We start from the raw sequence: 4,077 nt of genomic DNA, 5'->3' as shown, positions 1-4,077 counted from the left end.
TAACAACTTTTATCACAAAAAAAATCTGTTAAAGGGTGGCACTGATTTAAACTAGTGTCTCCTTGGCTTCATAACAGTATTCAACATTAAAACTAAATATTAGATAAAATACACAGGTATTTTTAGTGTTTGGTACAGGTTGGCTGTCACTGTGCACCACATTTCAACAAACAAACCTATTGGGAAAAGTCAGAAAACACTGTCAAACCACAGGCACTTGTCTCAGAATTTTTTTTCCTATATACCTTAATATTATTTTATATTAAGGTATGATAGGAAATTTATTTTCGAGACAAGTGCATGTGTGTCAAACATCCAAATATACTATTCTCACTGATCTGTGTCCACACTTGTATTAATGTAACATAATGTTAAATGATTGTTTTGTATGAAATGATGTGACATGTTAGCTTGTTACTTTCTTGTTTGTAATTGATTTGCCCTTACGGGCCCTTTAATAAGAATATATATATATATTTTTTATTTGATTTGTACCAAGAACGCGGACCTCAAGGAGAGCACCCTAGCATCAACAAGTCGCATAGCAACCAAGGATAAAAGGATGATTTTCGATGTAGTTTTCGTTAACGCATCAGTGGCGGATCCAGGGGAGGGGGGGTCCGGGGGTTGGAACCCCACTTTTTTTGGACGATCAATGCATAATTTGAATGGGAGCATATAGTTGGACCCCCCCTTTTTACTCTTGGTTGGGAACCCACCTTTTTAAATTGCTGGATCCGCCACTAAGACTGATATTCATGCAGGTCAAATGCAAAAAAAAATGGTAGCAACAATACAGGATCATACATCATCATGCCAAGAAATTGCCTCCGTTGAAATTCTGCAAATATCCCATAGAGCAAATTACATTGATGATTAATATTGACCATTTGCTATATGGTCGTGTTCTTAGCGAGACGTACATGAAGGTCATAAATTAATTGTTGAATGAAATTAAATCTATATCTACTAATGGGTGCCGTAGGACGTCCACCGATATTTTTAGCTAGGATTTCTTGGCATGAAATATCAAAATTTCAACCAACTTCAATAGGAACATATATTGGATATCCTGACTGTTCCCAGGTTAAACATATTCTGTTAACATTTATCATACATCATGACAACAAAATAAAATAAAAATCAGAACGAACGAACACAATAGACCAAAATGCTAGGGCGTACTATACGTGACTCAAGGCGAACGGACCCGTTATTCTCTCTTTCGCTTCCTTTTAAATATTCGGTTAATAGATATCCCATAAAATCTCCCGGTCAAACGCGCCTTTCAAGGGAGACAAAGCAATAATAACAATAAATATTGACAGGTCGAGTACATTTGAACTTTACAAAACAAGTGTTGATGACTCCAAGCAACAGAGATGTGCTGTTGTTATTTCAAAAATCAAAATTTGTTAAAGTTGAACCTGACATTATTTCTATAAATGGTATTCCGTGTTAACTAGAGTTTTTACCTGTTTAGAGAGTGATTTACAGAAAGGTGTAATATCTATTAATAAATAATTTATATATATATAATATATATATATAAATATATGACGAGGCCAGGTATAATATTTTCCAGAGTGGCAGCTACTTCATCTGACAAAAAGAACTCATCAAGTTAGTATTTTTAACGAGTTATATTTATGTTTTCACAACTTTTGTCATGTTATCAATTTGATGATTTATTATTGATGTTAATTAGTAATGTTTATCAACAATAAGAACACCTGGTTAAAAAAAATCAGATGATAAGCATGATAAGAATAAAACACCATACACTTTACAGATGTTACATGATCATTTTGTACATTTTACAGATAGCAATGGCAGAGTATGATCCCCAGTTATTTGGTGAAATTAGAAGCCTACTTTTACAGTCTCAAAATAGACATTTAGAGGATAAAGCCCCTAATGGAGCCCAGCCAACTTTCTGGATGTTTGTTTTACCTGGTGGACCTAAAGACCATTATAATGAGGTCTACCCTGGAATCATCATTGGAGACAAGTAAGTAAGATAAGATAAGATATTTTATTGGTTTAAAATCTAAAACTACAGGATTGATACCAAGACAATAAACATTGGTTATACATAAGCATACAAACTGAGACCTCTTTATTATGTTGGTATATCATTGCTATAGTGTTTAGAGACCTTTTTAATTTGGTAACACCATTACTATATTACTCAGTAAGTAATTCTGGTTGACATGCTTGATATGTTTTGGAAAGAGACTTTGGTATTATCTAATCTTAATAACTATTCAAATTTATTTTTCAGAGAGATAGCCTCAAACATAGAAAAACTACAGAAAGAAAATATAACACATGTGTTGAACTGTGCTCAGGGGACCAAATTTAACCAGATAAACACTTCTTCTGGTTACTTTAAGGATGCAGGGATACAGTACTATGGAATAAAAGCTAATGACATATCAACATTTAAAATGGCTCCAGAATTTGACAAGGCAGCAGAATTTCTAGACAAAGCTCTAAAGGATCAAGGTAAAAAAGTAAGATAACAAAAAAACTGAACACCCAAGGAAAATTCTAAAAGGGAAGTCCTTAAGCTTAAAGCTCAAACAAATGGATAACAACTGTTTAGCTATTGTATTAAAACAGTTAGAAGATGTGAAATGTTTGCCAATGAGACAACATTTCACCTGAGACCAAAAGACAAGGATGCAAGCAACCAGTTACTACTAGACCAAGTATGGCTTTTAACAATAAGCCAAACCTTTACCATAGTTTAATCTACAAACCCCATAGGCATGAAAAAATGTGAAAAAAATTAAATGAAGATACCAACAATTTATGCTTAAAATATATGGCAGACAGCAACTATGAACAACCACTGAATGAAAGGCTCCTAATCCTAACTCTGAAATCATTCTTTAAAGATCCCAGGTTATGGATAAATTCTAACATAGCATACTGCAGACCTCATTTCTAAAACAGAATTCTGTAAAGGACAAAAAAATAGAAAGATTTGTCCAATGTTACCATTGTTAAGGGTAAAAGTAGTAATTTTTCTTGTCAATGCTCCCTCTTTTAAATCCAATTATCGGCAATCAATAGAATACCAAAAGATACATAGAAGCCGCTAGCTTTAGAAAACTACGGTACAAATATCTACATACATTACTAAAATTAATCATGTCTCTTGCAATGCTAAAGGTAGTTTAAGAATGTTTTTATTATTTCAGGCAATAAAGTGTATGTACACTGTCACCAAGGAATCAGTAGATCAGCTACCATTGTTTTGGCCTTTCTGATGTTAAAACGTGGTATGACTTTAGTTGATGCCTTAAAGACAGTACGTGATAATAGAGCTGTTCATCCTAATGATGGATTCGTCAAACAACTTTGTATTCTGAACCGACAGTTGTATGAAAAACATGAGTGACTCATTTTCATCATTTGTTTGAAGAGGATGAATAGAGAATTATAACACATATTTCTACAGATTTTTATAGCATTAACAACTTTTGAACTTTCTTTAATGCTGCACATGATTGGTTGTGGTGTCTTCAAGTTATGTGATATTGTTTAGTCTCTATCTGGTTTTACTTGGTCGGGCTAGGTTTTAAACTTGTCCTGCAAGTAGTAGAACCTCTGCGTTGAACACTCTTGAATTACTTTTTTACCAAGTTTTGTATGAAAAATACTTGTATAAAAACTATGTGAGTGATCTTTTTTATTTGTACATATTTTAGTTAATTATATATTTATACTATTTATATCAGTCATCCCAAGATCTATTGATTTTAAAATATATTAAACACTCTATCTGGCTGGTCACCTCAGGTCATACTACTTAGTAATGAATTCATTTGATATTTTTTTTCATACTGAAACCTCATGATATTCAGGTATCCATTGTACTTTATTAATTATTCCATTTTAGAATTGTTTTACTTTTTTCTATGATGGTATGCGATTGTATTTTGTATATGTTTACCTCTTGTTTCACACGTGTATGTGACAGTGTGTTTTAAGAAAAAGCATATTGTATTCAGTAATTTATTTGATATGTTTTACTTTCATTTATCAAAGTAAACCATAAGTTCTGGA

At 32.6% G+C, this 4,077-nt stretch overlaps 1 protein-coding gene across 3 annotated transcripts; it reads left to right on the top strand.

The window, feature by feature from the left end:
- Nucleotides 1–1,304: 1,304 nt before the first annotated feature.
- On the top strand, nucleotides 1,305–4,077 carry LOC143080993 (dual specificity protein phosphatase 3-like). Of its 3 annotated transcripts, none has more exons than XM_076257226.1 (4): nucleotides 1,305–1,623; nucleotides 1,824–2,011; nucleotides 2,285–2,516; nucleotides 3,210–4,077. In XM_076257226.1, the coding sequence occupies exons 2-4, from the start codon at nucleotides 1,830–1,832 to the stop codon at nucleotides 3,276–3,278; spliced, it is 483 nt and encodes a 160-aa protein (XP_076113341.1). In that variant the 5' UTR covers nucleotides 1,305–1,623; nucleotides 1,824–1,829; the 3' UTR covers nucleotides 3,279–4,077. The 3 variants fall into 3 exon arrangements, with proteins under 3 accessions (XP_076113341.1, XP_076113340.1, XP_076113339.1); XM_076257225.1 differs by having other exon boundaries at nucleotides 1,306–1,501; nucleotides 2,285–2,508; XM_076257224.1 differs by having other exon boundaries at nucleotides 1,307–1,623; nucleotides 2,285–2,508.

Source organism: Mytilus galloprovincialis, chromosome 6 (genome assembly GCF_965363235.1).
Source record: "Mytilus galloprovincialis chromosome 6, xbMytGall1.hap1.1, whole genome shotgun sequence".
Classification (NCBI taxonomy): Eukaryota; Metazoa; Mollusca; class Bivalvia; order Mytilida; family Mytilidae; genus Mytilus; species Mytilus galloprovincialis.
This window is presented reverse-complemented; position numbering and strand designations above follow the sequence as displayed.